General features: G+C 40.4%; 1 protein-coding gene across 2 annotated transcripts; it reads left to right on the top strand.

Moving 5' to 3' along the window:
- The first annotated feature begins 81 nt into the window (after window positions 1-81).
- Window positions 82-20,628, top strand: LOC102309746 (paired amphipathic helix protein Sin3a). 2 transcript variants are annotated; one of them, XM_005930765.3, is made up of 21 exons: window positions 82-812; window positions 3,696-3,912; window positions 4,730-4,915; window positions 7,495-7,601; window positions 7,744-8,065; window positions 8,151-8,402; window positions 8,532-8,684; window positions 9,741-9,896; window positions 10,275-10,361; window positions 11,038-11,156; window positions 11,452-11,677; window positions 12,239-12,355; window positions 12,610-12,848; window positions 12,926-13,109; window positions 13,362-13,941; window positions 14,062-14,231; window positions 14,526-14,699; window positions 14,812-14,904; window positions 15,351-15,445; window positions 17,718-17,925; window positions 18,498-20,628. In XM_005930765.3, the coding sequence occupies exons 1-21, from the start codon at window positions 733-735 to the stop codon at window positions 18,714-18,716; spliced, it is 3,984 nt and encodes a 1,327-aa protein (XP_005930827.1). In that variant the 5' UTR covers window positions 82-732; the 3' UTR covers window positions 18,717-20,628. The 2 variants fall into 2 exon arrangements, with proteins under 2 accessions (XP_005930827.1, XP_014191777.1); XM_014336291.2 differs by lacking the exon at window positions 82-812 and adding an exon at window positions 839-1,132.
- Window positions 20,629-21,294: the final 666 nt, after the last annotated feature.

Here is a 21,294-nt window from a genome sequence, read left to right as displayed (position 1 = left end):
TGTATCCATCTTTACTTCAGATATAAAAATTAAAATTGTATGTGTATTGTTTTTAGATTAACATAAATATGTTGCTAAGTAGTTATTATTATTAACCATCTATTTCTAATAATTTTTCCTTTTTACAGTTCTATTTTATTAATCTATTATAAGGCCTTTCAACTGTGTTTGTTTGCAAAGGCCAATATGAATAAAGCATGAATTATTATTTGATGAAAGCTGTACTGGTATTGGATCGATTTCCTAGCTGTTGTAGGAGATTTTGTGAAAAGAAGCCACTTTTTCCCCCTTAATCAATCTCTACTGATGCCAAAGAAAAATAGAAAAATGTTTTTTTTCCAGGAGCACTAATCAAGGTCCTAGGTCTAATAATAAGATCAGTGGTATTAGAAAAATCTCCAGGGTGGTTTTAACAATGAGGCAGAGAACAGCAAGTAGGAGGGTTATACAGGTATTTTAATTGTGAGTATGTAAATATGTCCTCATCCTTGGAGATCAGTGTGTGCAATTAAATTATTTAGCTCTAAGGTACACTTACTAGCCATATCTTATTTTATCAACACATGTGTGGTGTCATATCAGAATCAGTTGTAGAATAATACATATATAAGCCTAAATATCAGTGCAAATAAATACTTATTAAATGCACTAACTGTGTACGTTAGTCATTGTAACTGACAAGAAAGTTACTGAGCTTATCTGTTGAATTCAGTATATTGTGCCGTACACGTAATGCCATGGAAGGCGTGCTGCCGTCCATGGCATGCTGATGACCCTGCACTTGGCATGACCATAGGCGCCTTTAACCAAAGGTATGGTACAGGCCTGGCCCACAGCCTTAACTGTATTTGTTTTCATTCTGTAGTGCTGACCAATCCCGGTTCAAACTGGGAGGAGACCAGCCCGCCCTTCCCAATAGACACACCTCTATGTTCAAGGAACACCGCTTCACACACACACTGTTGTTAGCGACGTAGCCACTACGGCCAGTTTGATTTTCCACATTTCCAATTACAGCTACTTCTTAAAACTTCGCTTTTTTTCACCGTCGGGTGAATGCACGAGTAGCGGCGTGTTGGTCGAGATCCCTTCCACTGGTGGGTCAAGTTGTTGCTGGTGGTGGTTCCCCGAGGTAAGTTAAAGTGGTGTTAGCTGGCTAGCCGGAGAGTCTGTAGTGATGAGGGGGGTTGGTTGTTGTGCTAACATAGCAATCAGTTAGCTACTAAATAACCTTGTCTAGTCTCCAAATAGTGAGCCAACGCGGATTACTTTCTGTTGCTGGTGTAGTTTAGTGTTATAGCAGAATAGTGTGGGAGTTTATTTGCGGTTGCGTTAACTTGCAGTGTCGACAAGTCAGTGGAACCAAGTCGCTGGTTAGGTTAGCAATCTAAGAGCGGCGACCATGAACTAGCTTACAGGCTAACCTGACAACATGTATTTTTGATCACCGTTTGTTCTTGCTACAACTGATTTTTTTTGCTGGATCGGGGTGATGTCAAAGTAACGTAACTGACAGATAAGTAGTTTTGGCTGGGAGGGGAAAAAATCATTTTTGCAACTTCTAGCTTAACTTGCCGTTTATGCGACATTTGCATTAGCTGTGCGAAGTGTTAGCTTGTTGGCTAGCTGGTGTTCTTCTTGAGCTAACCACCTAGCATAGCCAAATTAATTACTGACCATGAAACTTAATTCAACTGCCCCAATTGTACCGGTACCCCGTACGCTACAAACTAAGCCACCGACTGTGTTGCCGCGTTATCTGATGCGATTAGGCATGGCTGTTTTCTTTTCGACGTCTTCTACCCAACGGCAAGGGTAACGTCAGGTAGCCAGTATGTTTTGCTCGTCTAATGCTTTACTTAGACTCCCGTTTACTGAGGGCTGTTAACGAAGACCCGGCTGTGACAAACTGATGTTCCGGTTTTTTCTCTAACATTTAACTGTCAGTCTGCACGAAGCAGAGGGTAACTTGCTTTCCACATAACTTTGAAGCTAGAACTGAAGTCAACGTCAGCCATCTGACTAGCGAAAGCGGTCAGCTCACCGAAAACCGATAGCCTTACAAGCTCGGTGTTTGGGAGAGAGGGGGAGGGGATACGGCAAGGCTACAGCCAGCAAGAGAGAGACAGCGCCTACATGCCTGCAAAACGTTGACTGTCGGCGAAATTTCAAGTTTCTTTTAGTCCTACTTAATCAGTTTCGACACAATTTACTATCTGCCGTATTTGCGTAGCGCTTCGGCATAGAAATTCTGAAGCTGGATGCGCTACAGACACGATCTCGGCGAACGAAGACCGTACGCTCAGTCACCATGTTTTCCGAAATTGGTTGTGCGCGGCAGTGAGGCACAATGTCTCCTCGTCCTCTTAGCAAATGCGGTGACGTTTGCTTAGGAACCGTCGATAAATTTCTTTACTGTACACTCATGGTGGGCGCTGTGCTTGCAGCTACAAGTTTAACTTGTTACGTTTTCTCATACGTGTTTTTTCCACACCCCCGTGTATTTTTTAAGTTGTTAAAATATACAAATAAAACGTAAAAATATTAACTTAAAGTCTAGTCATCGGCGGTGTTGGCTTTTGTTTAAGTTTTTCCTTGGGCGGATTGTTTCCGGGGGTTTTCTTTTTTTTTTAAAAAAAATTTTTCCGGGGGAAAAAATGCACATAATACATGTGCATTGAACGTTATCATTATCATTTGTCTCACTGAGTCGACTCAATGACAGCTAGCGTCACTGTCTTAATGTCTTTTGAAAGACGGTCCCTAGCCAGCCGCCACAGTCAGTCTGCTGAACATGATGGCATGTCTATTTACGGACAACCTTAAATAATCACTTTTGCTCATAGCTTTGTTTTTTTTTTCTACTACTACTTTTATGGTGGAGTACTTTGGTATCTGCATTTGTTTTTATTATAATAACTCAGTAATAAATAAGTGCAGAATTATTTAAGTTAATTAAAATATGTCACTGTAATGGTTGATGAATGAATCTGTCTATCAGTTAAATCAGGACTATTCAGCCAAAAAATGTACACAGACTATATCTGTCAAAGAAGGTGTGTTTTCACACCACTGTTAGTTCTCTCAGATGACCACCAAATATCATTGGGTTTAACCTCTCTCAGCTTAAGTCCTGTAAAGCTTCTGTGTACACTGAGGAAGCACAATGAAGCAAAAGGGATTGGTGTCACATTCGGAGCTTAATTATGTCAAAGGAGTGTTGTTTGGAAGCCACTGCTTAAAGCCCAGCTCTTAAGCCACTTTGCAACAATTGTCCTAATATTTGTTGCCATTACCTATCTGTGTGACACTTGTGAGAAAAGTTTTGCTTGAGTTGTTTATAGTGAAACTCAAATTTAATTTGACCATTGTGAATGAATGAGTACTTACTGTTGTTGTCACTGTTAAAACAATGCAGGCCAGTTTATTATCTATTTAATCACATGCAGTGGTATGTTAGACCGCTTTGGAGATCACTGTCTAAATCAATCAGCTAACCAGAGAGAAAAATGCTAATCAGCATGTTGCAGTTTCCATTTGTAAGTTGCATGATATATATATATATATATATATATATATATATATATATACACACACACACACACGCACACATAAAATGTGGGTGTGTTTAAAAAAACAAAATTGGCAAATGCTAACAGCCTGTAAATTGTCCATTGTTGTTTACCCCCCTCTAGCCCTTTTGACTATGTGTATATAATGAAGAGGCGTGTGGAGGACCAGGAACCAATACTTGCGCCTCAGCAGCAGCTATTACGCCGACCTCAAATACAAGGAATTACAGAAAACTTCCAGCACCGGGCCCTTGCCCCGGCCCCTACTGTAATAGAGGCACCTGCAGACAAGATGCAGCCATCGACCAGCATCCAGTACTCTCTTCCCCAGGGCTACCAGGTATGATAAATCTGCGCAGATACCTGAAGAAGTGTTTATATTATATATTAGGGCTGCTCGATTATGGCAAAAATTATAATCACGATTATTTTCACTGAAATTGAGATCTCGATTATTTGACGATATTTATTTAACAATAACAATGTATTGAATAATGACTTTAAAGATTGTCAAAAAATAATATAAAATAGTGTGCATATACAGATAACAGTGCAAATGTTTGCAATATAAAAAATAAATGAAAAATGTAAACATCTATGTTTAGTGAACTTTGCAGTGTTGCTCTGTGGTGCAGCTACGACACTGTAGCAAAGTTTACACACTATGTCTACTTGATCCACGTCTGACTCCGGCAACCCATAATGTTTCCACACCACTGAAGTTTTTTTTACCTCTCTTTTCAACCAACAGCAGTCACTCTCCTCTCCAAATAACTTCTGCTTACTTTCGGAGCTTCCCTCGGGTCCTCTTAATTGTTGTGACACGTGTTCGAAATGCAGAGAGGTGCGCTCGATTTGCCACACGGAGCAGCGCGAGAGTAAAGCACGAGGGAGGGGCTAATAATCGGCTCAGTCATTTATAATGATCGTTGAAAGCCCAGATCGTAATCGTGATTAAAATTCGATTAATTGAGCAGCCCTATTATATATATTATTTTATTTAACAATGTGTTTAAGAAGTAGGTGTCATTTTGATTTGATTTTCTTTACCTTTATTTTGCAAGAGTGTAATCTGTAATATTTACAATACTGCTAGTGACATGGTTAATCTTGTCTAAATGTCTATATTATATAAAATATCTATTTGTTCCTCAAAGGTTTCTGCAATGCCTCAGAGCACAAGTGGACATGGGCATGGACACAACAATACAGCACCACACGTTGGTCCTCACTCACACGCTCTAGCAGTGCCGTCACAGGGCCCTGCAGTGGTCCAAGGTCATGTTCATCCACCTGCACCCATGCCTTCAGCCACAGGACAGCAGCAATTTCAGCGGCTGAAGGTATGTGTACATCACCACATATATGAAAACATGAGGACCAGAATAAACTAAAACAGCTGTTCATCCCGAGTGCACAAAGGCAAAAAGCGAATGCCTTTAAAATTGCATTGTGTCTGCATGCTGAAAGGACAGAGTGAGGAGTATGTTTTGTAGAGCAGCAACAAGCTTCATCTTTCTACACAGGAGGCATTCAGATACATACACATTGTTCACCCTTCGTTAGAGGTGAACAAAGTCCAATAGACAATGGCTAAAAAGGGAAATAGTCTTGAAGCTGGCGTGCTTGTTATATATGGCTTTTCATCAACATCCTAAACCTTTTCTACTTATCAACTTATATGGTTGGGCGATTAGTCGGATTTTAATGCCAAATTAATTACCGCTGTGGCTTCCAGCAGTTTAAAAGAAATCAGATGAAACAATTACTTTTAACATTCATTTTTGCTACATGGACATCTTTTCTCTCTCTCCCTCTCCCTTATAATCAAGTGCACCACTTCCCTTTTCACCAGTGAGCATTTTCCCCCCCCTCTCTAAAAGCTCAAAGTCCCTGGTTAATACAGCAAGATGAGAGATTATAGACATGGAGCTAAAAATTCACAATATTTTTGAAGGTGACGCTGTTAAAGGATTATTAAAAATTGCCTGTAGCGACCTTTGTCTCTACACCTTTGAAGTCATATACCTAGACCACATTGGGTGATGCACAGCAGGTAACACATCTGCACAGTTGAGTCAATATTGAGTCTTCTGTTCGGGTCTTCTGGGACACATAAGTCTTTTGCCACCTTGTTATCATATATCCCAGTGTATTTTTCGGTCCAGTGAAAATCAGCTGTTGCAGAAAACAAAGCCTAGTCAGGGCACTTCTTTTCAATTGATTTTTGTTTTCAATGGAATTATATTTAAAGTTAATGTTTAGTTAATTTAGTCAATCATTAAGTTTTTGGTATAGTTGAGCAGCTTTATATGATTTTGCCATTTTAGAATAGAGTAGCCCTTATATTTTCATTGTACCTGTACAATAGGGCTGCCACAAATGATTATTTTGATAGTCGACTAGTCACCGATTATTTTTGCAATTAGTCGACTAATCAGATCATCATCCACTGGACGTAAAATGTACAGCTTATTGCACCGGCATGCATCTGCTCTTATATAACTATCATTAGCTTACAGCTTTAAGTGTTTAAGGTATGTGCTAACTAAAAATAAAGACAAGATATTTTATTAAATTTTAATGAAATCTGCAGATTGTTTAGGTAAAGTTTAATAAACTCAGCTGTCTGCTCCTTGCTATCTTAAATCTAACAGGACAACGGAGTATATTCTCGAGCATCTCACACTTCTGATAATCAGCTGTCTGCTTGACGTTTATTCAGCTGTGTTTAAAAACTATAACTTTAATCTCAGCCAAACCGATTTACTCAGGAACAAATAAAATACTAAAAAAAAAAGCCAAACAATAACATTTTAAGTTATCTAAGTGACTTATATATCATGTTTAACCTGAGTAGCAAAAGACGGCGGTAGGTTTGAAAACAATTTTTCGGGAGTCCGGTGTTCTCACTGGCTCTAGTGAGCCTTGTCTCCGGCTAGCTATCGAGCTGGTGGGTAACAGATGTCTCCGAAAACGTCGGAGTGCTTTTGAAAGTATGTGGCGTCTTGGTAAACTGAGCAGATATTTGAGGTTTACACAGCTACATTCTCGCCTGAAAATATGTTAAACGTTTATTTTGAGACCCAGAAAGAATAATAAGAGTAATATTAAAACTAACTAGCTGCCGCCATTGTTGGAAACTGAGCTGGGCTGCGCTATGAATTCTTGGACACAGCTTCTTCTTCTTCGGGGTTTAACGGCAGCTGAGCAGAGCATAGTGACTGGAGGTAGTGCAAAGAAAAGACTCGATCTGAATAGGGTCCATATGTGAGTGGCCTGAGTGTTGACGGTTACTCAGACCATGTCTCAGATTGGTGAGGCGGGGGCCTGTTAGTGGGTCTGGAGGTGTGGGACCTGATTGTCCTGAGGCACCGACCACTGGGCAGGGGGTCAAACGGGTGGTGGGCGGGGTCCAAGGGGTCACCTGTGATGGCCCTGGTTTTTCTGAGACAGGAGGCTCAGAAAGGTGGCATAGGGTGTTAATTACCCTCTCCACAGCCTTACTGTTCTCAGTTGTGGCCCATGCGTACAAAACACCCAGGCAGTAGGAGAGCACGCTCTCCACTGAGGAGCGGTAGAAGGCCAGCAGCCGTTTCTGGTCCAGATTATTCATCCTCAGGACAGCCGCTGTTGGGCCTTCTTTACCCAGGCGTTGGTGTTGTGGGTCCTGATGAGATCATTGGAGATGTGGGTGCCCAGAAACCTGAAGGTGGAGACAGATTCCACCCATTTTCCATTTATAATAACAGAGGAGTGGACCTGTCCGTGCCTTCTGAAGTCCATTATGAGCTCTTTTGTTTTAAAGATGTTCAGCTTCAGGTTGTTTTCTGAGCACCAGCGGGACAAGTTCTCTGCCTTTGCCCTGTCTTGCCATTTTGGTGGTGATCATCTGACAATCTTCTCCATTCTCTTTTTGTAGGTTGAAGATGCCTTGTCTTATTTGGATCAAGTAAAACTGCAGTTTGGGAATCAACCTCAAGTTTATAATGACTTCCTTGATATCATGAAAGAGTTCAAGTCGCAGAGGTGAGTTTTTGTTTTATTGCCAGTTTTTCTTAACATCTGATAAGAAAAACTGGTATTTTACCATGACACCTAAGTGATCTCTACGAACCCAAATAACAGTGTTTCAGAAACTAAAGTACCAAAACTTGTTCTGTTACTACAGCATTGACACTCCTGGAGTCATCAACCGTGTGTCTCAGCTTTTCAAGGGCCACCCAGACCTCATCATGGGTTTCAATACTTTCTTGCCACCTGGATACAAGATTGAAGTTCAAACCAACGATCTAGTCAATGTGACCACGCCAAATCAGATCCACTACATCACACCACACGGTGTTTCTGTTCAGAACATCCCTGCAAGTGGAGCACCCAGCCAGCCTGCCCCCAGCCACCACCAGCACCAGAGTCTGCCACAGGCTGGCTCACTCACTACCACCACCCAACCACTTATCCCTGCCCAGCCTGCTCCAAATAAAACCAGCAAGGTAGATAACGATGTTCTTTATTTGTTTACATCTAGTATGACAGATGCATTAAATGACCTTTTTCACTTGTTGTTCTTCTAAACAGCCAATTCAGTCTCCAGCCCATACACCCACCAGCCAACCCAATCCATCTATCCCATCTTACGCCTCGCCCCGCTCTCCTTCAGTTCAGTCCCACACTCCTGTCAGCAGCACACCATCCAGTGGGCCACCTATCCAAAACAACCAACCCGTGGAGTTCAACCATGCTATAAATTATGTCAACAAGATCAAAAATCGCTTCCAAGGTCAGCCAGACATCTACAAAGCTTTCCTGGAAATCCTGCACACATACCAGGCAAGGAAATATACACAGCATTAAACTGTTATTAAGATATTATAAGATATATGCAACTGCAAAAATAAACGTGAAAGTAAATTTTAATTATATCATATCTTGTATATTTATAAAAATATATATTTTTAGAAGGAACAGCGAAATGCTAAAGAAGCTGGAGGAAACTACACCCCAGCACTGACTGAGCAGGAGGTTTACACTCAAGTTGCAAGACTTTTCAAGAACCAAGAGGACCTGCTCTCAGAGTTCGGGCAGTTCCTGCCTGATGCCAACAGCTCAGTGGTGAGTCTCCAGACATCACGGTCAATTATTTTATTAAACGTCCCTGCAAATATACGTGGTATGACTAGGAGTTACTGGATCCTTGTAACTGTCTGTCTTTTGATCTTTTTCTTAAAACCACTTGTTTGCATTGGATATGAAATTGATTTACAGATGGGTGCCCAGTTAAAAGAGAAACCAGCATAAAGTATTGTAGTATTGTGTTGGGCCACCACGTGTTGGCAGATCAGCTTTGGTGCACCTTGGTGTGGATTCTCCAGGTCTTTAAAGATCTGGACGGTGCATCCGTGCTTCCAAAGATATTCCCGAATACTGTTTCGAGTGTAGGGAATTCACTAAGCTCAGGTCTGGGTTGTTGCAAGGTTTTGTTCTGTCCTTCATAAGATTTCTCACAGTGCAGATAGTGTTTTATTCTGAAAACTCATTAGCTGTTATATGCTATTCTTGCGTTTGGCTTCCTGCTTTCAGGAGGCACATTTCTGACAGAAAGCTGCTGAGGGACTTATGAGCTCTTAGTAACTACAATCAGCTTCAACTCCACAGAACTGCTTTTTAGTATGTTTACAGTTTTCTTTTGTTTTTACAGTGTTTGTGCAAAACAAGCAGAAGAGAGTTGGTTTGAGGAGCTGGTGCTAAAGGGCTTGAGTCACACAATAGGTGCACAGAGGCCCAGTGTATGATGCATTATTTTTAGCTCAGAATCACACATCACTACTCCGGTAGAACTGAAGCATAAAAATAGAGCTTTGAAGGAAAAGCACTGGTTCACTTAATCGAATTAATGGTATTTACACAGGGCTCGCAAAATCGCTAGCCCGATCCCGGAGCTAGCGATATCTCCAGTCGGGCGACCAAAATCTATCTCAGCCCCGCCCGTTGGGTTATCATATAGCCCGACAGGCGGGGCTGAGATAGATTTTGGTCGCCCGACTGGAGATATCGCTAGCTCCGGGATCGGGCTAGCGATTTTGCGAGCCCTGTTACATAATTCTCTTTGCATACTGTTAATTTTGTTGTCTTGCTTTGTTGAGATCATGTGTATTGCCCTTTTTTTAGCTACTGAGCAAAACAACACCAGACAGGGCCGAGTCGGTCCGTAATGATCATGGTGGCACAGTAAAGAGACACTTCCTGAACAACAAACAGAGACTGAGCCAGAACGGCCTTCCAATCAGGAGACCCTCAGGCGTGGGTACCACACCACCTGTCAAGGTATGTAACCATCTACTCTCTGACTCTGCATATATTCAGCTGTTTGTACTTTAAACCAAAAAGGTAATATTTCATATATTTTGTATGCATTATATGTAGGGTGAAACAGGCCTTTTTTGTTTCAATCAGTGAAAGCCTACAATTAAGAAGTATGCACAATACCTTGACTCCAGATACCAGCCCCCAGACAGTTTTGACAAAAGCAAAACATCTGTAGTTTCATAAAAAGAGGATTTACTACAGAACATGTTTATTAGATTGTGTTAGTAGTACAACCCAAGTTCATCCGACAAACTGGCAATTAGGGTTAGTAAAATCTACCCAAGACTCAGAGATATGAGGGCCTCCAACAGTCAACATCTCTTTACACCATTGCAGAAGAAACCTAAAATAACAGGGAAGGACCATGGCATGAGTGACGTGAGCAAACACAGCACCAGCACTGAAACGATGTTCTTCGAGAAGGTCAGTATTGTCATTTTGAGTGTTGGTATAAAGACTTGCACTGATCTGTGATGAAAATAAGGCTACGTCCACACGTACACGGGTATTTTTGAAAACTGAGATTTTTCGTTTTAAAAAATAATCCCGTCCACACGTAAAGGCAGAAATGAAGGAAAACGCTGCTAGGAACATGCCAAAGCAACAGGTGGCGATATATTCCTAACCGTGTAGAAATGTTGGCCAATCAGAAGTCTAGAAGCCTCGGTGGGAAATGGTAAACAAAGATGGGGCATAGAAGCAGAACCGAGTCCTATGTGTGGAGGCACAGTAACTGTGTGTGTATATGTAAGCATTTAAACACTGCAGAGAGTACAATTAACAGTATTGTAGAAATTCATTTCACCGAAACAATAACGTGGCGCAAAGTGTGACGTCACAAAAGGCGCACACCTTTGACGCTGCGTTTTCTCCGTTTTTCTCGTCCACACGTAAATGCAAAAACGGAGTTTTAGAAAATATCCACGTTGGCCGGAGTTTTTAAAAATCTCCGTTTTCAGTGACCAAAAACGCCGTTTACGTGTGGACGAAAGGTGCAAACGCATAGAAAAATCTGTGTTTTCAAAAATACCCGGGTATGTGTGGACGTAGCCTAAATCTCATTTTGCTTTATTTGTCATGGCTGCAAACACTTTAACAGGTAAAGAAGGCTCTTCGAAGCTCTGAGGCATATGACAACTTCCTACGCTGCTTGCACATCTTCAACCAGGAAGTCATTTCACGCACTGAGCTGGTCCAGTTAGTTATCCCATTTCTTGGGTGAGTTTAAACATACAGTTTTTAGGTACTGAATGGGGCATACCTGTGGTCCAATTTTGTAACTGACTGGTTCAGTACGTAATTCTTGAGTTTTTATCTTCTTCTTCTTGCCAATAAGTCAGATTTGAGTTGAAATCAAACACTGTTTTGATACATAACATTACATAATGAAACTTTAATCACCCAAATGTAAACCAGTAAACCACCTGCATTTGTTTGAAATATGTTGCTAACATTTAAACCCTAACTGCACCAATAACTCTGTATTTCACATATGTTGTGGCATGACTGACAGAAAATTCCCCGAGCTTTTTACATGGTTTAAAAACTTCTTGGGCTACCGAGAGTCCAGTCACGGAGAGTCGAGCCATGCAGAGAGTTTACCCAAGGAGCGTGCCACAGAGGGTATCGCCATGGAAATCGACTACTCTTCCTGCAAGAAGCTGGGGTCCAGCTATAGAGCGCTGCCAAAGAGCTTCCAGCAGCCCAAATGCACAGGAAGAACACCGCTGTGCAGAGAGGTGAGTCGTTAAAGGAAGTCGGTTTAATAAAGGTATTTGTCTTACAGTGTACATTTTATCCTTTGTCCTCGGGCCACCAGGTACAACAACGAATGTATTTGGCCCACACAGCGTCCTCTGGAGCAGAAACTGATGTAAAGTTCAGATGGTACCTGTAGTTAAATATGGCTTGAGCAGACAGCAGATGCCAGCAAACTTGTTCTTAGTCGATCAGTGGGTTGGTGGAAGTGTTAGCGATCATTGAACTGTTTGGCTACATTTAATGTTACCTTATTATGTTTAAGTGTCTAGATAATAAGTTAGGATATGATCTGCTTACTGAAAAACATATTTTTAATTTTATAAACTACATGAACTGTTTTTGGCTGTAACTAGCCATTTAAATTTAGATAATGAGTGACTTCTTTGATCAACTGATGTTATTGAACCCAGTGTTTCACCACAAAATCAAGACATTTTTAACTAGCATTTTTATTTGACTGCTCCATAAATATGAAATGCATCTCATATTTAGAGTCACAATAATGTGTTTTCACTGCATGGTGTAACATCCTGTTGCAGGTTTTGAATGACACATGGGTGTCATTTCCTTCATGGTCTGAGGACTCCACATTTGTGAGCTCCAAGAAGACACAATATGAGGAACACATTTACAGATGTGAAGATGAGCGCTTTGAGGTAAGAGATACTCAGTCCACCCACGCTCCAAATGAAAATAAGAAACTTGGATGTAGAAGAGGTTAAGAAGATAGAATAATGGAGGTTCTTTTACATAATATGTATCTTTTACATAAATGTCTGTGTGATGCGATTTGCTCAGGAGTCAAAAAATCACAGGAAAAGATCTCACACCACATGAACTGTCCAGGTGCCCATTTCAAAATCTGTTTCTGTTGAAATTATTCATTTGGATGTGATTGTTCCTTTTGTAGCTGGATATTGTGTTGGAGACCAACCTTGCCACTATCCGAGCCCTCGAGACAGTGCAGCGACGGCTCTCTCGTATGTCAGCGGAAGAGCAGCTACGCTTCAAGCTGGACAACACAATGGGTGGCTCCTCAGAGGTCATTCACCGCAAAGCCATCCAGCGGATATATGGGGACAAAGCTCAAGACATCATTGAAGGACTCAAGAAGAACCCTGCTGTGTCCGTCCCCATAGTTCTAAAAAGGTAACAGTTAGATTTTAGTGTGTCCTCCTCAGCTCACACCTTTACAGTTTTATAACATCTGTTTCTTCTGTTTTCAGATTAAAAATAAAGGATGAGGAGTGGAGAGAAGCCCAAAGGGGCTTCAACAAAATCTGGCGGGAGCAGAATGAAAAGTATTACCTGAAGTCACTTGACCATCAAGGCATTAACTTCAAGCAGAATGACACCAAAGTATTACGCTCAAAGACTTTGCTCAATGAAATTGAGATGTTATATGATGAAGTAAGTAAATTGTTTTTAAACAATATTATTTATTTGTTATTTGATATTTATAAATGCAGAATAAATCTAGACTGATTCTAAGTTTATGGCCGCAGTTATCCTTGAATCAAACAATAATGCTCCACTTTGTTATATATTATGATTCTCTAATTGTAAATAAAAATCAACAGGTAAATGGTTTTAATGTATTTTGCTAAACTGTAAATTTCGTAAAACATTACAGTCTAAAATGCTCCTGTATTTGTCTTGTAGCGCCAGGAGCGGGCATCAGAGGAGTCTGCTACACCGCCACCAAATGGCCCACACATGACTCTGACCTACGACGACAGCCAGATCCTCGAGGATGCCGCTTCCCTCATCATTCACCACGTCAAAAGACAGGTCGGCATCCAGAAAGAAGACAAGTGCAAGATCAAACAGATAGTCCACCACTTCATCCCCGACCTGCTGTTTGCACAGCGAGGTGAGCTCTCTGATGTGGAGGAGGAGGAAGAAGAGGACGAAGACACGGAGATGGATCAAGATGACAGCAAGAAACACAATGGCCTGCCAGGCAGAAGCCCAACCAAGTCCAAGCTCCTGTTCAGCAACACGGCAGCTCAGAAGCTCCGGGGAACTGACGATGCCTACAACTTGTTCTACGTGAACAACTACTGGTATGTCTTCCTTCGTCTTCACTACATCCTCTGTTCTCGTTTGCTACGAATTTACGGGCAAGCTGAGAAGCAGATCGAAGAGGATGCTCGTGAACGAGAGTGGGAAAGAGAAGTGTTGGGGTTCAAAAGGGATAAAAACGAAAATCCAGCCATCCAGCTGAAGATGAAGGAGCCAAGTAAGTGAGAAACTAGCTTTTTAACTGTTACGTTTTGCTATGAACCCTCTCAGTCATGGTGCGTCATACTCCTCAATTCCTCCATGTATTACTCACTGTGTGTGTGTTTTCTGTCTGCAGTGGATGTTGATGTGGAGGACTACTACTCAGTATTTTTGGAAATGGTTCGCAATCTTTTGGATGGAAACATGGAGCCGGGTCAGTATGAGGACTCCCTGAGGGAGATGTTTACTGTCCATGCCTACGTTGCCTTCACCATGGATAAACTCATCCAAAGCATTGTCCGGCAGGTCAGCACATTTTAAGATTTTCTCATTTTATTTCATCTATTTGTTTACCAATTTGTTTATTTGCTCGTCTTCAAGGTACAAAGTCTTAAGAAAAAATACACGAGCTGTAGGCTCGTTCTTAAATTTGGAGAAGAAAAAGGGGGAAAATAAAATAGACATGCTCCTCACGTCAAAACTCAGTAATGCCTCTAGTCGATGACCAAATGTACGCATCTATAGTCACTGAAGGTGCTGCTGTTTTGATTCTACATGCTGATGTGGACACACCCGTTGCATACTAACCTACTCTTACAGCTCCAGCACCTTGTCACTGATGATGTGTCTGTGCGTGTGACGGACCTGTATCTGAGCGAGAGTTCCAATAAAGCCACGGGGGGCACACTGCCCACACAGGCATCGAGGGCCACCGCAGAGGGGGGATACCAGCGCAAAGCAGAACAGCTTATGCCGGATGAGAACTGCTTCAAGGTACAACACAGCACGGAAATATATATTTTAAAACAGGCTGACTTTACTTTGTTTTTCTCCCTCAGTAAGTATTTTTTTTCTAATTCTGTGTGTGTTGTCTGGTTTTATCCAGATGATGTTTGTGAAGAACCAAGCCTCTGTCAGTCTGGCAGTAGAGCTCCTGGATACAGAAGAGGAAAACTCTGATGAGCCTGCAGAGGCAGAAGTAAGACTCACGAAATGCAGTTCATGCACACAGCAGTTTATTAAGTAGACATGTAGTATATGTGATGCTGGGGTGGCATTGCTTCGTGTATCTCTTAATATGTTTTCCCCTTCAAGAATTTTTAGTATAGCACTAGTTATCAGGTAATAGTTTGATATTACGATTTAATAAATTGTCAAGCACTAGTCATCTCAGTTTTAAACTTTTTAATCATATTCCTGTATTATAAATTCCTTGTACTTGGTGGTTTACATACACATGTACCTCTGCAAACTAGTGTTGGCTATTAATTTGTGCACCTATGATTTTAAACCCTCCGACACTCTGAGGAGTGTCACATGGTCCAGAATTAAAGGCTATAACCTCCAACCTGCTTTCATACAGAACCTAAATGTATGTCTTTGTTATTTACATGGTTGGTTGCTGTTCTGCTCTGTCCTCCACAGAAGTGGTCAGACTACGTAGGCAGGTACCTGAACTCAGATTCCTCATCCCCAGAGCTGCGTGAGCATCTGGCCCAAAAGCCCGTGTTCCTCCCCAGGTGAGGCTCCAGCCATGTCTCCCTCTTGTCTGCACACTTTAAGCTTCTGTCCCGAGGCGAGGCTCTAGTCAGCTGAGCAGCCACTCAACTGTTGCCGAGCCAAACCAGCTGCCAAACACAAGTCATTTTTGTCAAGATAGAAACAGAGGCACCTCAGCACAAGCCTGACTTTGAAAGCTAATTGAGAAAAAAAAAAGAAAAGAGGAAACTGTGTGGATGTGAGCGTGCTGCCTGTTTTTTGTAAGAGGAAGTTTGAGGAGTTATTAGTTGTGCTCGCGGTGCCTGAATGTCCGCCTGCTAAGAATCTCACTGGCCGTAAATTTAACTTCTTCAGTTTGTTTTGTGACCTCTGCCTCACATGGAAGCACTTTACACGATCATCTTTTTTCTTTCTTTTTTTTAAAGTGAATTTATTTATTTATTGATTCCTTTTAATGGGAATTTTATTTATAGTAAGTAAAGTTTTTATAGATGGTTTTTGGCTTGATTGTGGGTTTTGAACTTTTCTCCCCTTAGAGTGCTAAAAGAAGAAGAATCATTAGTTCGATTATTCACATTGTATTGAACTGAAGTGATGAATGATTATGTGACGCACGAATAGAAATCGATAAATGCAAAAGCTTAAGGCAAAACAAGGATTTGTTCCCTTTTTATTTTCCTACGATGTTTTGACAAAAACAGATTGAGAGAAACTTTTGTTAAAAGAAGAGAAGGGACGTCATGGTTTCCTTATCATGCCCTTTGTGATTGTATTCAGATCAAAGGTCCTGTATGTGACTTAATCACTGTTTGAAACTGTAAATGTTCAAATGTTCACTTGTTCACAACTGTTATACCCAGTGTTATGTTTGTAACAATTTTCAGGGGAAGCAGTGCACTCACGTTACAACTTTCTGTTGTCAGTGAGATTTTTTTTTTTTTTTCCTGGTTTGAAAGAGATTAGTGATCTTAGGTTTTCTGTTTGGTTTTTTTGTTTGTTTTTTAACTCTGGTTAAGCACATTATCTGCAGCACTTGTACAGAGGAGTAGGGTTTGTAAATAAAATGATTGTCTAAATTGTATGCTCATATGTTGGTGTATTTCTTTCCTGACACCTCAGAGCTGTGCATGAAGGCGTGAAGGCTGAGTGTTGCACATGAACATCTTTTGAAGCATCTTTTTTTGGTGTTTTTTGTGTTTTTGGTTTTGTTTTCTTCTCGTTACTTTGAGATGGCTGTCCATTACCATATACGTATCAAACAACTTCTTAAAAAGGCAAAAAAAAAAAAAAAAGCTCTTGAGTTTTCTCTTTTTTAACCCATTGCATAAATCTGACTATGATTTCCTCAGTGGGCTCACCCACATCATGTCTTCTTTTTTCTTTCATCAAATCTATGAGAGATCAGCAGCACAAGAGATTTAAAAAATAATAATAATAATAGTAAGAATTGGCCTTTCCTCACTCAAAAAAGAAAAAATCAATTTTCACTTCTGTTGGGTCTTCATCTCATTTTCATGACACTCTGGTCAAAGACATTGAAATACCCTCTGCTCATATTTTTTGGATTTGGTATCTGGTCAGGCAGCAGTTTCCTTTTTTAGTGTTTGTGATGTGACCGTTTTTACTTGAAATTGGCCTCACTGTCATGTCTTTTAAGTGGAGCCCTGAATGCAAAAAATGCTTCATGGTTTCAGTCTTCGCTCACCTTTACCCTCTGTGGTAAGTACACATTTAAACCTTTCATTCAGGTGGGGTGAATAATTGCATTTTTTTTAAAAAAGAAAAGAAAAGAAAATTGCCTGCACAAAATCGGGATGAATCCAATTGTTTGCCAAGCATATTAAGATTTGGAAAAATGTGGCTGTGCAATGGAAGTGCACTGTACAGAGAAATGACCGCTGCCTCTGCTGCTCTTATAGATCCACATTTCCCACGAATGATTTGACTCCCTAACTAATTATCGCTGGTTCTTGGTGAGTTGGATTGCATGGGTTTAAAAAAACTACAATTCTTTTAAAGGGACAGTCCTCTCAAATTTGGAAATACTGTTCTTAAATTTGTGTACGTGTATCGTCTCTGACCTTACATCTTAGGCTTTAAAATTGACAAGTAAGTACTGTCAAGCACAAAATCGTACCATAAAACTTTCTCAAGTGAAATTGGATATTTCCTTGTGTTTTTTAAAAAAAAAAAAAAAAAGTGATGTATTCTTCTGATGTGTGGTGTAATCAAGAAATTTTCTGTAGCGTCGGTCAGTATTATTCATGGCTCTCGATCTTTTTTGGCCTTTAGGAATTTGAGACGGATAAGGAAGTGCCAGAGAGGTTGGGAGCAGCTGCAACAGGAGAGAATGACCAAAGGCTCCTCGGACAAGTCGCAGGACGGCAGCAGCGAGCTGAAGATGGAGTGCATGTTCAAGCTGAACTCCTACAAGATGGTTTATGTCTGCAAGTCAGAAGATTACATGTACAGGCACACAGCGCTCACACGGGCTCATCAGGTAAGGACGAAAATTAAGAGGCATGTGTTTGCCATGTTGTTTTAGTCTTGTCCAATAAGCTTCAGTGTTAGAATTGTATGGTAAGTAATCATAAAACAACCACAAGTATTTAAATTTGCCTGTGTGGTCATGCAGCAGTTTTTTGTGATGGCTAGAAGTACAAAGATATTTTTCATTTATTTTATTTGTTTTAATTTAGATCAGTCTTATAAAGCGTATGTGTCATACTATGATGTACTCCACATTTTTCTCATACAGGATAACGTTCACTTGATTTGTATCCAATTGTCGATGGATGAGAATAATATGAAAATAATAATTTTTATAGTCTTTTGAGACATAGCTGTTTCCCCCAGACTTTACTTGGGCAAGGCGCCCAAGTACATTTGGCAACTTTCGCATTTCTCATTTTTTTTTTTTTTTTTTGTCTTTCTTGTTTTGTTTTTTTTCTTTCCCCCCTATATCGCTGACAGAACATCCGCAATCGGTTTTGGCTATAGGACAGCCCTTGCAGTTCATGTACACACAGTTTGTGACGTTCCTTTGTGCCGTGTTCCTGTTATCTCTTTCAGTCCCACCAGCTTGTGAACACACGCCTGCACAGACGCTTTCACGCCTGGCTGGATACTTGGGCCAAGGAGCACGTGAACAGTGACATGGCCGCTGAAAGCCGCAAGTGGTTCATGGGAGATGGACAAGAAGGCCTGTTGGCCTGCACCACGACTTGCAGCCCTGAGGTGCTCCATTATCTCAACATTAACAAGTACCGGGTGAAGTACAAAACACCGTAATACTTGTGTCTCAGCAAACTGGCTGTTAACGTGTCCACACAACAAGCTGCCAAGGATGAATTCTCAGAGCTGCCGTTACTGGATTCAGTTGCCAAACTTTTTGTGAGGGTTTTTCAATCCATGATCCAAACCGGATCTAAGTTTTCCTTTTTTCTTTTTCTTTTTTTTTTTTTTTGCACCTGTTGCAGGAATTTGTCTGTAAAGCGTATGCTGCAAACTCTGCAGCAGATGTAATATGGAACTTTTTTTTTTCAAAATTTGCTGTCAGTATATTTGTGTGGGTGGCAGCAATTTATAATGTTAAAGGCAAATTTTTACATGAAATGACTATACAAAGGAAAAACACTCAGAGCATCTGTTTTCATGGTGCAATTCAGTGTAAAGGTTTTCCTAACTAAAACTCAGCAGCTTAACAGTGAAAAGTGTTTGATAAGGAGCAACTTATCATTTTACAGAAGATAAAAACAAAACGACCTCAGCTTCTGTCTTTAGGTAGCAAAAACAAGTTCAAGTTACCTCTGTTAAAGTGTGTGGACGTGGAACTTAATATGGGTTCCTGCTGTAAACTTGTATAGCCTGTGAATGTTCTCCCTTTTGGTGGTAAAGGTGCAATGGTGCACTCAATATATTAAAAAAAAAACATCTATAGTGATTGCTGGGTAGATGCTCGGCATTAGTTCCAGCATTGTGTATCGAGTACAATAACTTATGACTGCCCAAACACTTTGTGTAAATATGTTTATAAAAGTAGTTTTTTGGGTTTTTTGTTTGTTTTTGTTTTTTTAAACAGATGTCACTGAGGTGTAGCGTACATCAGAGCGCACAGTAATCAGTCTTTAGCTGGAAATTGAATAAAATTTTTATTAAGAAATACAAAATTTTACTTTTTTTCTTTTCTTTTTTTTTTTTTTAAACCAAAGGCTCATGTTCTGCTGAACATGTGATCCCTGAAGTCTTTGTTTCTACATGATTGGATCAGTTCTGTGTATTTCTACCTTTTAGTCTTCAGACATCACTCGTGGTTTTAAGATGATTGAATGTAGCTGAGCAACAATTTGTCCTTTTTTTTTTTTTTTATATAATTTTTTTTAAGTTCAGTATACTGTATGTATATAGTACTGAAGTCTCATCAGTACTGTCTGCTTTTTGTGTATTTAAGCAAAATGGTTAGAATCTGTAAGACAGGTTCAGTGATGTTTTGCCACCTATGAAGACTATATCTTTTTTTTCTTGTGTAAGGTAAGTGCTAATGACAAACACTGACTGATGTATAGTATGAGACTGTCAGCTGTGTGACTTGTGTACAGATTAAGGAGCAAGGAAAAAGCAATAATTCCTTCAGTCACAGTTTGTCTGTTTGTATTTGTGGCTGAAGTACAAATGTGAATGTTGTATGCCCTTAAAAGAGGGATGTAAACTACGCATTTTGCCTTTTCCTCTCAGCAGTTTAATAAAATTGGAATTGGCCCTGTAGATAATGTAGGTGAGGTTAGATGGAAGATGGATATCTATCACATTAAATGCTGGAAAGCATGTTTCACATTAGAAATATACATATTCTTAATATAAACTTCAACACATTCAGTTCTTCATTGTTAATACTTTTCACGTGGATCATTACATAAGCAGGATGGAGGTCCAGAGAAGAAGCTGCCTGGCAACATGACACCCTTTGACACTTTCCTTAGCTCCATTAAAAGCAGTGGTCAGTAACCTAACCAGCTGCAGACAATCTTGGAGCAGTTTATATATTACTGTGTTTAATATAGAATACCACAGGAAGCCCCGGGGAGCTGATTGTACATTAAGACATTGTTTGTACTGCGTTTAATATGTCTCTTCTCTTTTATGATGTTGTACATGATTGTTAGTATGGTGTTTTGGCATTAAACTATCCTTTGAGTAGACAGAAGTTCAGTTCACGGTGTCCTTTTTCATTTCTGGCATTGTCACTTATGTTTAATCCTATCCTTCATTCTGGGTTCAGTTTTGCCATAAAAGCCTGTTAGTTACTTTTAGATAGTTGATTTACCATCACTGGGTTATTAGGCGCACATAATGAGCTATTTATTAATTTAAGTATGACATGACAGCATCTCAGTGTGTTAAGGAATGTAGACACGGGCAAATTGAGCATCTTTGGGCTGATCCGTTTCTGAAACTGACCTACTGGGAAGCATCTGAGCTTTTTAGAGAATGGTCTGATAAAAAATCTCCAGTGAGCGGCTGCTACAAGCTGATGGGGGTGATTCCCAGTGTGGTCTTCTGCTGCTGTAGCCCATCTACTTCAAGGCTGAATGTGTTGTGCATTCAGAGATGCTGTTCTGCATACCTTTGCTGTAACAAGTGGTTAGTTACTGCTGCCTTCCAGAAGAGGACCTGAGGCAAAAATTTGCATGAGCTTGTCAAAACTAGACAATAAAAGATTGGGGGGGAAAAACGTCGCCTGGTCGGATGAGTTTCAATGGCTGGGTTGGAATCCATTGTAAATAACGTGAAAGCATGGCTCCATTCTGCCTCCTATCAACAATTCAGGCTGTTGCTGGTGGTGTGATGGGAGTATTTTATTGTATATTTT

This window comes from Haplochromis burtoni, unplaced genomic scaffold (genome assembly GCF_018398535.1).
Source record: "Haplochromis burtoni strain Fernald_Lab_line unplaced genomic scaffold, NCSU_Asbu1 Contig_135, whole genome shotgun sequence".
Classification (NCBI taxonomy): domain Eukaryota; kingdom Metazoa; phylum Chordata; class Actinopteri; order Cichliformes; family Cichlidae; genus Haplochromis; species Haplochromis burtoni.
The sequence above is the reverse complement of the archived record's forward strand: the minus strand, read 5'-3'. Positions and strand labels throughout refer to the sequence as shown.

What these genes read in the sequence shown, in the direction of transcription:
- LOC102309746 (XM_005930765.3), top strand. Translation starts at nt 733, where the DNA reads ATGCCATGGAAGGCGTGCTGCCGTCCATGGCATGCTGATGACCCTGCA. An exon ending in GTCCCCATAGTTCTAAAAAG is followed by an intron (nt 12,849 to 12,925) that starts GTAACAGTTAGA and finishes TTCTGTTTTCAG; the next exon opens with ATTAAAAATAAAGGATGAGG. An exon ending in GCTGAAGATGAAGGAGCCAA is followed by an intron (nt 13,942 to 14,061) that starts GTAAGTGAGAAA and finishes TTCTGTCTGCAG; the next exon opens with TGGATGTTGATGTGGAGGAC.